Below are 17463 nucleotides of genomic sequence, written 5' to 3' on the forward strand. Positions count from 1 at the left end.
ATGCTGAGAAAAATGACCCCACCACCTCTGGCTGTGCACCACTGTGCAAGGAAAATCACTGGCCTCTATTTTTAGGAATGGTGGATGTCACAGAACCCTAAGGCCTTATACACACGTTCCGTGGTTCACAGACGTGCCGCCTGGGAAAGGCCTGATGTGGCGTCACAACCGCAGCATATCATATTCGCAGCAATGTAATGAAGCAGCCGCTGTATATTAATCTCTGAGACAGTAATACACCTTTTACTAAGAAAACAGGAACATTGGGGAAGATTTATCAAACATGGTGTAAAGTGAAACTGGCTCAGTTGCCCCTAGCAACCAATCAGATTCCACTTTTTATTCCTCACATAGTGTTTGAAAAATGAAAGGTGGAATCTGATTGGTTGCTAGGGGCAACTGAGATAATTCTACTTTACACCAGTTTGATAAATCTCCCCCATTGTGTGCATTGTTTATAGCCAACAAGGCCCCAGTTAGCAATGGAGGAGGTAAAAGAAAAACAAAGAACATGTCCACCTTCACAACCAATAAATTGTTCCAAGGAATTTAAATTAAACATTCTGAAAAAATATTCTATCGATGTTTCTCCATGGTTATAGCCTACAAATATAGCTAATGTAGGCTGATCCTGTAGTTACACACCCTTTTATTTGTTAAAGCGAATGTACCAACGGTACATCACTTTTCTATTTTTACAATGAATAGACCAGCTCCGGGCAAGGGGATGCCGTTGCTGCAGTCCTTTTTTTGAACTGTGGGCCGGATCCTGCGCATGTCGCCGGTCTATTACTGAGCACCAGCAGGGCTTGAAACACTGGAGACGGGCCGGCCCGTCCCCAGTGGGTGGATCGGAGCTCCATGCTGTATTAAAAAAAAAAAAAAAAAAAAAAAAAAAAAGGACCACAGCATCAGCATCCCTGTGCTGGCGCTGGTCTATTAAAGGGGTAGTGCAGCGCTAAGAAATTATTCACAAAATAATACACATTACAAAGTTATACAACATTGTAATGTATGTTATTTATGTGAATGGCCCCCTTCCCGTGTCCCACCCCCCCCGCCCGTGTACCTGGAAGTGTAAAGCAGTATACATACCTGATCCGTGTCGACCGACCCCGTCAAAGACGTCATCTTCGGAAGGCCGGCCGACCCGCTCCTGCCGTCCCTCCTCTGCCACGTCATAACTGTGCTCAGCCACGATTGGCTGAGCACAGTTATGCTAAGCCAATCGCGGCCGAGTAGCTGATGATGCGGCCGCACTACCCCTTTAATAGTAGGAACAGAAACATTCGCTTTAACCGTCGTGGTGTTCTCCTGGTGTTTAATGAATCAGCCAATCAGCAGCTGAGCTGTATCAGTCAATCAGTGGCTGCAGCTGGGTCCAGCTCATCTGCTGTTTGGTTGAGCAGAGCATTCTGCAGTCTGATTATGAATGAATCCCCCCTACACCAGGAAGGAAGAGGGTCACTTAACCCCCTTCCTTGCTGGTATGGGTACAGTGTGAGATCAGTCTGGCCCCAGGGGGGTAAAGTATGGATGCAATCTGTAAAGATGTTGCATAGTGGAAGTACTGTAAGGAGCAGAACACCTGTCAAAATTATGGGTGTTCTGCTCCTGTCTTTTTTTGTTCACATAATGGTATCTAGAGGATTGCGTCGGATTCAGTGGACTATGTCAATGATCAGCAGATTTTTTTTTAATATATATAAAATGGTCAACAAAGGGTTTTGGCATGCATTACTAAGCCGGGGCTTAGTGTTAGCCAGTAAAATAGATAACGATGACCCCCCACCCCCATAATTACCCAGTTTCCCACCCCTACAAGGATACGGAAAAGAACCAGGTACCAGTAGTCCCTGGGTACCAGAAGGTGGCAGGCTGGTTTTATTAGGCTGGGGAGGGCCAAAATAAATTCCCCTTCTCACCCTGGTACTACTAGGCTGCTGCTGTTTGGTTTTTTACCTGCCTGGTTATGGAAATGGGGGGGAACCCTACACTTGCCACGCTAAACAATTTGGCTCCCATGGTGTAAAGTGAGGATGCATTGCATCTCTACTTATGCCCCTGGGGGCCACACTAATCTCACACTGCACCCATACCCAAGTTGGTGATTCTGCAAACACAGGGAGGGTAAGTTTAACACCAGTCCCCCAGAGAACAATCTGGCCAATAGAGGGTTAAAGGGGAACTCAGGGCAAAATTATTTTAAGATAAGTTATTGCCCTAAAAAGTTACTAACAGACACGTATTGTGGGAAACACACCTATAGTGCATTTTCCCTGCACTTACTACAGCATGGCGTGTTCAGGTCTCTGTATAGTTGGTGATGCCACGTCACAAACTGCCGACACCTGCTGCAGCGGTGGGACAGACTGCAGGCAGGAGTTGGCAGTTTTTGTGACGCAAGATCAACTTTACAGAATTGCAAAGATGGGATTTATTGTCAAATCTGGCCACTGCTGCATAATATCAGCCATGACCACACTGTAAAAACTACAGCAGTGCTGCTTAGCAAGTAAAAAAGAAAGCTGGTGCAAATCAGAAAAACATTTTAGTTTCAGATAGCAATGAAGCATCTGATTGTGAACCTTACATCATGCCTATTTATTCTATACAAACATAAAAATTCACAAACTTTGATGTAGGGAAGCGGCCACCCATTGTAGAGCAATCGTCAGCTTTCATTTATATAACCCATAGGTGGGGGGGGATAGCCACAATATTAGTGGTTGCATGCACTTGTTCTTTTATGGTAGCTTCACACACAACATACAAACATTCAGCAGATGTGGTTGGTAAATCTAGAATAACAGAATGTAAACCTGCCTGGCATAAACATATACTGTATCTATCCTAAGATAATAAGAAAGGAAATACTAAGAGAGCAGACTAGATTGACCCAGATGTCTTTTTCTGTCAACAATCTTCTATGTTTCTAACGTATCCGCAGGGGATTTCTCGTGTCGAATTCCGCTGCAGACAATTGCCTATTCACTTCAATGTGCTGACATACTTACAAAGGGATTGTCATTCCAATGCGAGTATGTCAAACTCAGCGCCATTAACCCCTGCGGGCGAGAAAGATACTGTATCGGGCCCCGGCACCTGCTTGCTTTGGGGTCTCCCAGCAGTCAGCTAATCAGTGCGCTACCGCTGCGAGTATGTCAGCCCATTGAAGTGAATAGGCAAGTATCGGCAGATGATTTCGCTGCAAATTTGCAGCGAGAAATCCACTGTAGATGCGTTGTGTGTGAAGCTACCCTTCAACCAATGTTAATAGATGTGGCTAACTCAGTTATGCAATACCTGGTGGAAGACCACTGTCCTGGGCTGTTGGTGGGGGAAGTGGAAGTTCCATCGAGTGCTGTGCAGAAGATGGCACATTTTCACCATCTTTTCCCTCTTTCTTATCATCTTCCGCATCTTCATCATCATCATAATCTCCTGCCAGTAATTTAATGCTTGGAACTTTCCCTGCAGGGTGTTTATGAGATGGTTGATCACCCGTTTCAAAGAAGCCAGGTGGAAGCCTAAAGGGACAAATACATTTTAGATGAGATTTTATATATTATATATATATATATATATACACACATACACACACACACACACACACCGTTCTAATCTTCTTACACCTAATAAGCTAAGTGCTAGACTTCCAAATATGCACTTGATGCCATTTTTATGTATCAAGGGTTGATATTTTTATATTAGGTCACAAGCCGCACAATTATTTACCTGCACATATCAAACTTTATGATCTCAAAAGCTAATATATTACAGCACTGTGTCAAATGCATAAAAGCTTATACTCAAAGCTTCACATATGCTGTATAGGCTACAACATTTTTGACTGCAAGTACGCAGTGCCTACATTGAAGTTCAATGGTTAGGAAGTAGGAACTATGAGCAAGAGAAAAGTGAATCTGTCAGCTGAAATTTACGTTCCAAACTGCAAAAAATAAAAGCATTTTTCTATATTCTAGAAGCACAGACAGATATGTGTCTCCTTGACTAATCAGCTAACAGCGTTAGTAGTTTCTCTTCAAGGAACTAAAGAATCTTGACAAGGACCATAGAGAGTGAAATGACAGAAGTATGGCAAGAAGAGTCAGAGTATAGCGGGGTGATCCCAGTATAAAATGGTGTATAAAATGGTTGGTACCCATTAACCTCTTCCCTGTCATTTATTCTGGGTCTTAATGCTCAAGTTATTTTTTTTTTCATTATTCTATGGTCGCCTTCTAAGTAGTAAAACTATTCTACTTTTTTATCAACATAGCTATATGGAGGGCTTATTTTTTGCAGGATAAGTTGTACTTTTTATTGATACCATTTTGTAAGACGTACAAATTTTTATTAAAATTCCAGGCATCCTAGTGTGTTTTTTTTTATAGTTTATTTTTTAATTGCGAGATGAATAATAAAACAATGTTATCGTTCAGGTCAGGTCGTAATGGATGGGGCAATACCTAATATGTGTGTGTGTGTGGGGGGGGGGGGGGGGGGGGGGTTATGTAGGGAAGGGGGGATTTTTCTATTACATCTTATTTTATATACTTTATTTTTTGTTTTTTTTTTCATGAAGGCAGTGCTCCCCGCAATTCCTGCATGGGGGCCCTACAATACATTATTCTAGGCTTGCCATGAAAAGGCGTTGGCCTAGTATAAGGACCTTTAATGACCACCGTAAAAGGGCATATTGGCGGTCATTAAGAGGTTAAAAGTGGGCCGAGGATGGACCAGACATATCAGGAAACCCTCTGCAGCTGCATTCACACGTATCGTGTACTGTACGTGAAACACAGGCAACACGGACATTAAATGCAAGTCCTGGACTGTTTTCACGGATGGCATGATGTATCCACATCACGCCAGCAGTGGGAAATCGCCATGGCTCTGTCATTACAGTGCTGCGGCGATTCTTAGAGTTTCCCCGCTGACGGAATGATGTTGATACATCATGCCGTGAAGGGAAACAGTCCAGGACTTGCATTCAGCGTCCGTGTCTTCCAAGTTTCACGGACAAAACACGGGATGTGTGAATACAGCCTCAGGCTCCCATTTCAATCTAGTGAAGTTGAAGAAAAAGAAGAGGACAGTAAGCTTGGTTGTTTGTGTAATCTCAGCCACTACTTTGTTTACTGCACCTGGTTGTGGTAGCTTAAATAACATTTTAAAAGGAATGTGCTATTGGAAAATTACTTCTTTAAATCATTAAATTGTGAAACATATATTATTAAGATTATTTTATTCTAATTCTACTATGTGTATGATATACACATATTAAATAATTTTAAAATCTTATAGTTTTCATGTTCACCACTCAGCCGTAAACTATGATGAGACTGCAGGTACTATTACACGGAACGATAATCGGCCCTATCTGGCCGATCATCGTTCAGTGTAATAAAGACAATGATCAGCCGATCGCGCACCGATACGTGTAATAGCGGTGCATGGCCGGCGCTGACGATATGCAAAGAGGAATACATACCTATCCAGGTTGCAGGGCTCCTCTTCCTCTGAGTTTCTCACCGGGTCCCGCACGCTTCGGCTTAACAGCGGCCTGTCTCAGATGACAGGCTGCTCGGCCAATCACAGGCCGGGACCGCAGCGACCAGTGATTGGCTGAGCGGCCTGTCAGCTGAGACAAGCCGCTGTGAAGCTGGAGCATGCGGGACCCGGTAAGAAGCACAGAGGAAGAGAAGCCCTGCAACCTGGATAGGTATGTATACAGTTTAAACAAAGGCTGCAAGGACATCGGTAACAATGTCCATGCAGCCTTGTTAAACGATTATAGGCCTGTGTAATAGGCCCAGTAAACGAGAGCTGATCTAGCAGATCGGCGCTTGTTTAGAGGTATTATCGGACCCTCATCGGCCCATGTAATACCACCCTGAGACTCCCTGTTCCGTACAGATAATTTCCAAGCAGTGTCTTTCTTATCAAGCCAGACAGAAGAACGGTAACAGGCGACACCAGTATATACTGTAGAATGACATCTATAAAGGTCACATAGCATTCCCAAAGGACTTTCTTATTCATCTGAATGGGACAGGTTCTGTTTATTGTTGGCTATGTTCATGGAGTTTGTTGGAAAGCATAAAAAAGTTTAGGCAAGATGACAGCCCCCAAATTAATGCACAAAAAAAATATATTAAAAAAATTACAATCAGAAAAAAGAAATATATTAAAAAAAAAACAACAACATTTCAGTACCCGACTCTGATCATTATAAAAAGAAAATAGATCTAAGTCTAGGTGAATTACAATTGAATGGGTACTCGTGACATCGGGTAAAAAGGGTAAGAAATTGTCCATCAAAGAGCACTGTGCAGAATAACGGCCTAAATGAAAAAATTGAACATCAGTCTAGTAACTATTACTTGTAATATTATTGCACTCCAGAAATACATTCAAGTCGTCTTTCCTCTAGATAAGGGGATGTCCCCTTGTTATAGATAGAAATCATGCATGGACCCCTAAAATCCTAAATGATTCTTACGTGGATGCTGTCGAAGGTGGTGAAGACTGATCTTCTGAATCTACAGAAAAAAAATATATAATGTATACATTTCACTCAAATTTCAAAAACTAAACAAGAAACAACGCAAAAATAATTAATAAAATATCTTAGAAGTTCTTCTCCTAATGTACTAATATCCAATATCAAAATACGTCATTTTAAAGAGGATAACTTTTTCTACAGCAGGTTAGTTTGTATTTCAATATGTTCTGTAATCCCCTTTTACAGTCACTTTTGAAGGACTAGAAGCGATCCCTATATGAAGTGATCCTCAAGCAGTTGTTAGCCACCGATTTCAGTGTAAAAATAAAAAATAAAAATTTAAAATCCAAAAAGTTTTTCAGTGTTTGATGTACAATTTTTTCCAGGAAACCTTTTTGACCTGAACCTTTTAGTATCACCAGCACTGGACCCCCAGAAGGGCTCCAGCATTGCTGGTGATACCGGAGAAATCACTGGTAAACCCCCAAGTTGGAACAAGAGATCGATCACTCCCCCTCCCCAGGAAGGTTCTTTAGCATTTGATGGCCAGCATCAGTGGCTCTATACAGATCCACCAATGCCTTTGCTTTAGGATAAGCCCCCCCCCCCTTGCCTTTGTGAGCAGGTGACCAACATCTGTCCAATGATGCTGGCCCTTGCTTGTCAACTAATACATTTAAAAAAAAAAACTAATCCTAAATACAGTAATAAGGGAGATTTCAGTTAGTTGCTGTCAATTCACCAAATACAACAAAAATTCTGTCCTTGTGAACACATCATCAGTCAGCGTCTGTTAGCAAGCTTCAGTCCATCACACTTGTTAGCGCCCATCCGTTGTAGTTGTTAGTGTCAAGACGTCACGGTCAGTCAGTTCGGTTGGCAGTGTCTGTGTCAGTTGTCAATCAGTCACCAACAGTTAGTTGTGTGTTATTAGGTATTGCATTTACTGCTAAGGCAGGACTTCACAATCAGACAGAGGGGATGTCTAAATTGGAGTTAATACTAGGGGTTGGTCCTCAATATGGTCTCACAAAAAAGCCTGAAGTGAGTTCATACTGGTCAACTGACATTTGTACCACTGTCTGTTATTACATTGTAACAACATGACACCCCGACCCCCACCCACCCAAGAAGAGCCTAGGTTTAAACGGCTAAATAAAAGTCAGGCTGGTCATCAACATCTTGGCCCAGAATATCTCTAGTTTGTAAACCCCCAAAAAGAGAATCACAAGGATAAGTATATGCGTTCCATAATAAAAAATGTGGATGTGCCAAAGCTGGCTGTCCCCCACAAAAGGTTAATACTAAACATTTGCATCAAGCCTGCTTTATAAGTACAACAGGCCAATGTAAAGCTATAATTTACCTTTGATACGCTTACTCTCCAAGTTCTCCAAAACTGAACCCTTCCTTTTAGTAGTCTGTGACAGGTGTGTGGGAGCCAACTGGGTGCTGTCTTTCACTTTAGTTCCTTTAAGTTCTGCAACTTTCTTGCAAAAAAATAAATAAAGAAAATGATACTTCACACAGTTCCTAAAAATATCTACTATAAGAAATGCATTTCTTATTTTTGCCAAAATGCCAAAAACCAATAAAATATTGAATAAAAAAAAAAAAGAAATGCATTTCTATTTCTCATGTCACACAATGAACAAAGACCATTTTCCCCACTAAACTTCCCCTTTAGCAGATCCACCGCAGCATAGAAACTGCATCCTATGAAATCAATACTCAAGCAGTACTGTCCTTGCATAGTCAAATCCATGCAGTCGTTTGGAAGTTGTGACCATATTATGAGAAAAGACATTATACTGCAGTACTTGTTTATATTGGAAGATGGGGGGACAAGATGGCTTAAACCAACAATGTGGTGTCTAGAGGATTCAGACCAGGAAGCTGGAAAAGCTGGAATACTTGCTTCCCCCCACTGCAGTCCTGATCATCGTGCTTCATGGCATTTAGTTTCTACAGGATCTGCACCTTCTTAGCCCTGTGATTGGCTGAGTGGGGAGCGAAACATCATTGAAAAGAAAAAAACCTGGATGAGGGGGGAGTCTGATTTTATCCCTATGAGGTACACAGAACCTCAGAAACTTTGGGTTTCCACAAATTCAAACGCTCAGCACTCAAATCCCGCTGCCAGCAAAACATGGATACAGCCTCTGTTTTTCAGGTCAATTAACAATTAGGTTTGGCACTCCGTTTAGGGTGAAGCATGCAGAAGGGAACAAATCCCACATAGATTGAAAAAGGCGCTGACAGAAGGTGTGAACTGAAACGCATCCTGTTCAATTTATGTTTCATGTTTTTAAGATGCAATAAATTTTCATTGGATACTGTTTTTCAGGCAGCTCTAGTGTTGCATCTAACTTATCAAGGCAGTGGGATGCAAATGTGCATTGTCCAGGTTAGTGAGAACCAGACCTTTTGGTAAGTTAGCTCATCTCTAGTAGAGACCCATTGTCTTACTGGTAAGACAATCAACAGTCAACTAATCTTTTGGGAAGACAATAGGCAAATTGGGAAGACAAAAAATTTTTTTTAAAATCACAGGAGGAATATTAATGAACTGTTCCATCAGATTTAGATACTGTTAAATATAAAAGAGGGTAAATGACAGGCACCAGTCTTACCTCTTTATGCTGCTTTCCTAGGATATGTGCTTGCCACAACAATTCATTTTTTATCTGTACATTACATACAGCACAGGATAACTGGCCAAGGCTGTTATATGTAGACAATGCATAGTTAAGGCTCATAACTGATATAGATAGATAGATAGATAGATAGATAGATAGATAGATAGATAGATAGATAGATAGATAATGGAACATTCTGTATCATTCTATGCTTGAATACAGTTTGATGATGGCACTGAAAAGCACATGCTAACAAGTTTTTGGGACAGACACAAAACAATGCATATTGAGGTAGATAGTTTCAGTGATATACACACTGTAGCACTATAAACCCCAGCTAACTTCAGCTTGCAAATTTGGATGAAGGTTGCATTTTAGCATCTATAATATAGCTCTCAATAGGAGACATTTTTGTGGCAAGAATGGCATCAGATCCCAGTCTAGACAGAGCTCCAGAGCTGCCATTTTGGTCTCCCTCTCTAGAAGTGTAGACTGATAATAGAAAATGTACTAACTCACCCCAGTGCCACAGTACTTGCTCCATGGATGTGTTTATAACTTTACTCAGTGAGTGCACACAAGTGACATTCAGGGCCTGGCTCCTAGCACAAAGCCCTATCTGGAGGCTGAGCCCCAAACATCACTGAAGCAGAAGACAGATGGTAGGATTACTAGAAGGTGAACAATGCTGCAGGATTTGGCCTGCCCAGCCCCACCTCCTAGACTCTTGCACCCACAGAATAAAGCCATCCATGGAGCAAGTACTGCATCACTGGCATGTCTCATTTACATTTCCTATTATCAGTGTGCCAGCGTCTGTTACCAATATCATGGTTATTACCTGATAGACTCCCTTTAATATATGCTGAGGTCATTTCTGAACATTTGCCATAGGTTACAATGACTGGTGCAGTCAAGGTGGCAGACATATAGTGGAACATGCATCCTTCATCTAAGCTGGTTTACTGCATGCATACACTGTGTCCTTCCCATGTAGAGGCTGGTTTAAAGCACATATAAACAAATACATGGCATATCCTATCTATGAAAGGGCGGGATTACAGCACATATACTGTATAGTAGGGCTGGGCGATTAATCGAATTAATTCGATTAATCGCCCAGACAGTTAGAATCGATTTGATTTTTTGTGAAAATCGTAAATTCGATTTTCACAAAAAATCATTGCGGGCGGCGCGGTAAAGTGTCGGGTCCGGAGAGAGTTGCAGGACGGCGCGGTGAGGTGCAGGGCCGGCGGTCAGGAGAGATGTGGTATCGGCGGCTCCAGCCTCTTCACAGAGCCGCGGCTGACCTCTCCCGCCCCTTACACGTTAGTGCCGCGCTGAGCTGCGTCCCGCTCTCTTCCTGTCACACGTGCAGGTCCTGTTCTGTGGAGGAGGCGGCAGGGATCGCAGCAGAAGGAGAGAACGTCGCTGCCCGCTGTACAGCTCCAGGACCCGCAGCGACGTTCTCTCCTTCTGCTGCGATCCCTGCCGCCTCCTCCACAGAACAGGACCTGCACGTGTGACAGTAAGAGAGCGGGACGCAGCTCAGCGCGGCACTAACGTGTAAGGGGCGGGAGAGGTCAGCCGCGGCTCTGTGAAGAGGCTGGAGCCGCCGGTACCACATCTCTCCTGACTGCCGGCCCTGCACCTCACCGCGCAGTCCTGACACTTTACCACGCCTGCCTAGTCCCCCTCAGCTGCCCCATACCCCCTCAGTGTCCCCTCAGCTGCCCCATACCCCCTCAGTGTCCCCTCAGCTGCCCCATACCCCCTCAGTGTCCCCTCAGCTGCCCCATACCCCCTCAGTGTCCCCTCAGCTGCCCCATACCCCCTCAGCGTCCCCTCAGCTGCCCCATACCCCCTCAGCTGCCCCATACCCCCTCAGTGTCCCCTCAGCTGCCCCATACCCCTGAGTGACCCCCAGCCGGCTTCATATCCCTCAGTGACCCCCAGCCTGCCCCATACCCCTCAGTGACCCCCAGCCTGCCCCATACCCCTCAGTGACCCCCAGCCTGCCCCATACCCCTCAGTGACCCCCAGCCTGCCTCATACCCCTCAGTGACCCCCAGCCTGCCTCATACCCCTCAGTGACCCCCAGCCTGCCCCATACCCCTCAGTGTCCCCTCAGCTGCCCCATACCCCTCAGTGACCCCCAGCCTGCCCCATACCCCTCAGTGACCCCCAGCCTGCCTCATACCCCTCAGTGACCCCCAGCCTGCCCCATACCCCTCAGTGACCCTTAGCCTGCCCCATACCCCTCAGTGACCCCCAGCCTGCCCCATACCCCTCAGTGACCCCCAGCCTGCCTCATACCCCTCAGTGACCCCCAGCCTGCCTCATACCCCTCAGTGACCCCCAGCCTGCCTCATACCCCTCAGTGACCCCCAGCCTGCCTCATACCCCTCAGTGACCCCCAGCCTGCCTCATACCCCTCAGTGACCCCCAGCCTGCCTCATACCCCTCAGTGACCCCCAGCCTGCCCCATACCCCTCAGTGACCCCCAGCCTGCCCCATACCCCTCAGTGACCCTTAGCCTGCTTCATACCCCTCAGTGACCCCCAGCCTGCCTCATACCCCTCAGTGACCCCCAGCCTGCCCCATACCCACTCAGTGACCCCCAGTCCACCTTATACCCCCTCAGTAGTACTACTACACCCATCATCTATACCTGTACTACTACCACACTCCTCATCTTTACCTGTACTATTACACCCCTTATCCACTATACCCTCACTACTACTCCCTACCTAGATGAAGGCACAAAGAAGATCGCCTATACTATATGGGGGCACAGAGTACATAGGGCACATATTTGGGAAAACTACTTATATGGGGCACACAATGTGTTTGTCTACTACATGGGGGCACAGGAGGAGCACTGTTACACTGGGAAACAATATAGTTGTCTCAAACGTCAATAAAATCGTATCTGATGCTGCAGGGAGAAAAATGTCCTATTTATTTAGCAAAAACAAAAAAATCGAGATTTAAATCGAGAATCGTCCAAAATTTTTTAAAAATCGAGATTTTATTTTTTGGCCATATCGCCCAGCCCTACTGTATAGTAGTACATGCAGTGTCCTATCTATGTAAGGGCGGGATTACAGCCCATATACTGTATAGTAGTACATGCAGTGTCCTATGTAAGGGCGGGATTACAGCACATATACTGTATAGTAGTACATGCAGTGTCCTATCTATGTAAGGGCGGGATTACAGCACATATACTGTATAGTAGTACATGCAGTGTCCTATGTAAGGGCTGGATTACAGCACATATACTGTATAGTAGTACATTCAGTGTCCTATCTATGTAAGGGCGGGATTACAGCACATATACTGTATAGTAGTACATGCAGTGTCCTATCTATGTAAGGGCGGGATTACAGCACATATACTGTATAGTAGTACATGCAGTGTCCTATCTATGTAAGGGCGGGATTACACTACTGCATGTATTCCTCCTACCTTTATGCTGGAGCACTGATCTGTATACACTAATCTCACTCTATAGTCAGCACACAGCCACATAAACCTGTATGTCACAGCATGAAGTATCCCTGAGGAATATTCGCTGGAGAAGATAGCACAGCGCCTGTACAGGAGAGGGAACAGGCGGCGGTGTCCATCGGGGTAAAAAGGGACCTGCCCAGTGTGAGAGGATGCGCTGTCAAAACACACACATATACACATACACACACATATACACACACACACTTTACGTTCCTATCGTCTCTCTAGGATATTTAGCCAGAGGGGACTCGATCCTCTTCTTGGCCGCAGTCTCTCTCTGCTTAGCCTTCATTAACCTCCTCAGCTCTTCTTGCTGGATTATTTTTTTCTTTCCTTTACCGGAGGCCGCCATGTTTCTCCTCCTTACTCGCGTCTCTGGTAAAGTACGTCACCTGCTGTCAGCGCTGTGTAATGACGTCACCACAGGCTGCGCATGCTCCATAGTCAGGGCGCGGGTCGCAGTTTATTCTCTGGCCGCCATGTTCTAGATTGATGGCGACTCTGTTCTCCACAGTTCTCTGCTGGGAGTACTGTATATGTACACCCCCGCTGTTATGTTTATACTCGGGCACAGCAAGCATGACATGAAGGCCATGTTCACATATGGATTCATCAAGCAAACAGAGCTCTGCTTTAACATATAGATGAGCTCTATTTTTGTGCCTTAAAATACACTATGGGGGAGATTTATCATGCAGGCTTATGGTAAAAATCCCAGTTGCCCATAGCTACCTATCACAGCTGTAAAGCGGTACTCCAGCACTTTTGCTATAGTGCTGCGCTTATGTAAAACATAAGAGACATGGTAATATTTTTCGTGCTTCCCCGATGCCCTCCTGCGGCATCTCTGGGTCCCCAGTTCATCACAGCGCCACTTCTAAGACAAACTTGTCTGCAGTGACAGCTCGCTCAGCCAATCACTGACTGAGACAGGACAGCACCTTGGCCAGTGATTGGCTGAGTGGCTGTGACAGCTCTGATGAGTTTATCTCAGCAGTGGCTGCTATGGGCAGGGGACCTAGAAACATTGCAGGAGAACCTCAGGAAACATGGATAGGTAAGGGCCTTATTACACAGAGCGATAATTGGCCTAATGGAGACAACGATCAACTGACGAAACGATCATTGACTGATCGTTTCTTTAGGTCCAGACCTAAAATCGACAGCCGATGACCTTCTGTAAGCGGTGCTTGCTTACTGAGCCCATACACTGCCTGATAATCTGGCAGCAAGAGCTACCTGTAAGTGATGCATGGCTGATGGCTGGTGATCTTAAAAGAAAAAATCCTATATACCTCTCCACGCACCTTGACGTCCTGCAAGCTTCGGCCCATTACTGCCATTGTGTGAAATCACAGGCAGCTCAGCCAGTCAACGAGATAGCGCCGTGGCCCAGGAGATTGGCGCTCGCTTACAGAAAGTCATCTGCCGTGTAGTAGGTCCCTAAGGATAAGATAGGGCTGGACGAGTAATCCAACTAATTTGTCCAGGGAGAGTGGGGGGGGGGGAGCGACAGTTTTGGTTATTTTTTTACAGAAAATCGCTAATTCAATTTAAAAAAAAAAAAAAAAAAATGCAGGAATCCTGTGCAGAGGATGATGAGACATCAATGTAGCATCATCCTCTTTTACTCTACTTGGGTTGCAGCATGAGTATAGGGTTAAACAGCTCATTTCTTTCTCTTTGGCTACTGACTTCTGCGCATTGGGTGGCTGCATATTCTTTTATCAGCCGGCAGCGAGATCCAAGGTCCTCAGTGCACTACACTGATAATGCTCAACCTCTGTGCTCAGGCTGCCCACTAGTGGGAAAGGACTGAGAAATGACTTTTTCTAATCCCGGATAACCCCTTTAAATATGTTCAAGGACTAACTAAGGTTCAAGCGTAGTGTTTGTAATAAAAACTGAACTTGACACTGACACATCTGTTCAATTACATGCAGTGGCTTCTCTTCTTCTCTGTATGAAATGCCAGTGAAGTTTTCTGGCTTGGCTATCCTGAAGATTTCTACAGCCAAGACTTCTCTTTGCAGGATCTACCAGACAAACATTTTAGGCTCCTTGCTGCAGCATCATCCACATCTATATACAAATTCCCCAAGGGTATTGCTTCACACAGTAATCTTGCTACCTCTGTGCCCCCATATAGGCAGTTAGGCCCAGTTTGTAACTCCCCCCTTTGTAACATCCCCATATAAAGGCCCCCCTTGTAACATCCCTATATAAAATAGCTCCCCCCCCCCCCCGTAACATCCCCATATAAAGGCCCCCCTTGTTACATCCCTATATAAAATAGCTCCCCCCCGTAACATCCCCATATAAAGGCCCCCCTTGTAACATCCCTATATAAAATAGCTCCCCACCCCGTAACATCCCCATATAAAGCCCCCCCTTGTAACATCCCTATATAAAATAGGGGGGGCCTTATATTGGGATGTTACGGGGGAGGGCCTTTATATGGGGATGTTACAAGGGGGGGCTTTATATGGGGGTGTTACAAGGGGGGGCTGTATATGGGGATGTTACAAGGGGGGCTTTATATGGGGGTGTTACAAGGGGGGGGCTGTATATGGGGATGTTACAAGGGGGGGTTTCTATGGAGATGTTACAAGGGGGGGGGGGCTATTTTATATAGGGATGTTACAAGGGGGGCCTTTATATGGGGATGTTACAAAGGGGGCAGTTACAAACTGGGCCTAACTGCCTATATGGGGGCACAGAGGTAGCAAGATTACTGTGTGAAGCAATACCCTTGGGGAGTTTGTATATAGATGTGGATGATGCTGCAGCAAGGAGCCTAAAATGTTTGTCTGGTAGATCCTGCAAAGAGAAGTCTTGGCTGTAGAAATCTTCAGGATAGCCAAGCCAGAAAACTTCACTGGCATTTCATACAGAGAAGAAGAGAAGTCACTGCATGTAATTGAACTATGGTCACTCCATTTATAATCATTCTTTTCATTACCAGCTTTTCATTACCAGTGTCACAACACCAGCCGCAGTACCGCCATCCATATCAATCAGTCAGTGCAGGCAGGGGCAGGAGGTGCAGCTGTAGCTTGACTCCGCCTCTGTGACACTTCTGCTGGTAATGAAATGGAGAATTATAAAAGTTTACATTGGACTAAAGGTCCTGTCTTTTATACTGTATCTCCCCCGTACTTTTCTACAGCTCTGTACTTGGTATGGACCTCACAGGCTCCCTTTAAGGGCATGTTCATACATAATCTATTGCGGATTTGATGCTGCTGAAATACATAAATATGCACCATCAAATCCACAGTAGATTATGTTTTATCCTTATTTTTATGTGTTAATGGTGGGGTTCACATATTTCAGGAAGTAGTGAGGAACATGGCGAATTAAAGCAGAATTGCAGTATGTATAGTACACTGCTATACTTCAGGGAGGATATGTTGTGTGGGCTGCTGAGGTTCGAGTGCCAGGGCTGATTTTAAGTCCCAGTCCGGCCCTGATTGCTTAGCTATCTAACCTAGTTTTGAAACAACCAAAAATACTTTTGTTTGGGGGGTTTTGTTCTGTATTTTGTGGTTGTACTTCCTGGTTGAGCAGTTGCACACAATAATACAGGTTCATCACAGTCCTCCACCCTGCCCATTCCCCGCCCAAAGCTGTTGAAGAACTTCAAGGGGTATATTTATCAAACATGGTGTAAAGTGAAACTGGCTCAGGTGCCCCTAGCAACCAATTAGATTCCACCTTTTATTTTCCAAAGAGTCTGTGAGGAAAAGTGGAATCTGATTGGTTGCTAGGGGCAACTGAGCCAATTTTACTTTACACCATGTTTGTTAAATCTTTCCCCTACTCTGTGTCCACATATTGCAATTTAATAGTGTTACTGAATTAATTGCAGTACTGCATTATTTCATTGTGGTCCCACTTACACAGCATACTATATTCTCTGCCTGTAACACCACACAGTACGCTGTATTCTCTACCTGTAACACCACACAGCACAGTGTATTCTCTACCTGTAACACCACACAGCACGCTGTATTCTCTACCTGTAACACCACACAGCACGCTGTAGTCTCTACCTGTAACACCACACAGCACTCTGTATTCTCTACCTGTAACACCACACAGCACACTCTATTCTCTACCTGTAACACCACACAGCACAATGTATTCTCTACCTGTAACATCACACAGCACACTGTATTCTCTACCTGTAACACCACACAGCACGCTGTATTCTCTACCTATAACACCACACAGCGCGCTGTATTCTCTACCTGTAACACCACACAGCACGCTGTATTCTCTACCTGTAACACCACACAGCACACTGTATTCTCTACCTGTAACACCACACAGTGCACTGTATTCTCTACCTATAACACCACACAGCACGCTGTATTCTCTACCTGTAATACCACACAGCACGCTGTATTCTCTACCTGTAACACCACACAGCACGCTGTATTCTCTACCTGTAACACCACACAGCACGCTGTATTATCTACCTGTAACACCACACAGCATGCTGTATTCTCTACCTGTAACACCACACAGCACGCTGTATTCTCTACCTGTAACACCACACAGCGCACTGTATTCTCTATCTGTAACACCACACAGCACGCTGTATTCTCTACCTGTAACACCACACAGCACGCTGTATTCTCTACCTGTAACACCACACAGCACGCTGTATTCTCTACCTGTAACACCACACAGCATGCTGTATTCTCTATCTGTAACTCCACAGGTAGAGAATTTTTTTTTTTTTGACCAGCTGCCGGCACCCCAATTTTGGCTAATTTATTTATTGAGGCT

The 17463-nt window shown here is 44.7% G+C and overlaps 1 protein-coding gene across 1 annotated transcript in view; it reads right to left on the reverse strand.

Moving 5' to 3' along the window:
- ZNF830 (zinc finger protein 830) overlaps positions 1-13078 on the reverse strand; it is a 28514-nt gene extending 15436 nt beyond the window's left edge. Inside the window, exons 1-5 of the mRNA XM_069958260.1 lie at positions 12896-13078; positions 9145-9240; positions 7878-8001; positions 6509-6548; positions 3307-3530 (exon numbers count right to left, since the gene is read on the reverse strand). Of these exons, the coding sequence (XP_069814361.1) occupies positions 3307-3530; positions 6509-6548; positions 7878-8001; positions 9145-9240; positions 12896-13018 (607 nt within the window). The 5' untranslated portion in view covers positions 13019-13078. The remainder of the gene's footprint in view (positions 1-3306; positions 3531-6508; positions 6549-7877; positions 8002-9144; positions 9241-12895) is intronic.
- Between the last annotated feature and the right edge of the window lie 4385 nt (positions 13079-17463).

The sequence above is a fragment of the Dendropsophus ebraccatus genome, chromosome 2, assembly GCF_027789765.1.
Source record: "Dendropsophus ebraccatus isolate aDenEbr1 chromosome 2, aDenEbr1.pat, whole genome shotgun sequence".
NCBI classification, from domain to species: domain Eukaryota; kingdom Metazoa; phylum Chordata; class Amphibia; order Anura; family Hylidae; genus Dendropsophus; species Dendropsophus ebraccatus.